At 77.3% G+C, this 242-nt stretch overlaps 1 protein-coding gene across 1 annotated transcript; it reads left to right on the top strand.

Moving 5' to 3' along the window:
- Positions 1–5: 5 nt before the first annotated feature.
- Positions 6–236, top strand: LOC121347923 (zinc finger protein 865-like; the record flags this gene model as incomplete). The annotated part of the gene is made up of 1 exon (XM_041426961.1): positions 6–236. A coding segment is annotated over one exon (231 nt), but the record flags the coding sequence as incomplete, so codon positions are not given.
- Between the last annotated feature and the right edge of the window lie 6 nt (positions 237–242).

A 242-nucleotide genomic window follows, 5' to 3' on the forward strand; every position in this document is an offset into this window, starting at 1 on the left:
GGCTGGCCGAGCACCAGCGGCGGCACCGCGGCAAGGAGCGGCCGCGGCGCTGCCGCACCTGCGGGGAGACGTTCCGCTTCCGCGGGAACCTGCTGGAGCACCGGCGGCGGCACCTGGGCGAGCGCGTGTACCGCTGCGAGCGCTGCGGCAAGAGCTTCTTCTACCTGGGCTCCATCGCGCGGCACCTGCGCGGCCACGAGCGCCGCGCCCGCTGCCCGCGCTGCCGCAGGAGCTTCGCCCGG

The sequence above is a fragment of the Onychostruthus taczanowskii genome, unplaced genomic scaffold (assembly GCF_017590055.1).
Source record: "Onychostruthus taczanowskii isolate IOZ18803 unplaced genomic scaffold, ASM1759005v1 scaffold9639, whole genome shotgun sequence".
Classification (NCBI taxonomy): domain Eukaryota; kingdom Metazoa; phylum Chordata; class Aves; order Passeriformes; family Passeridae; genus Onychostruthus; species Onychostruthus taczanowskii.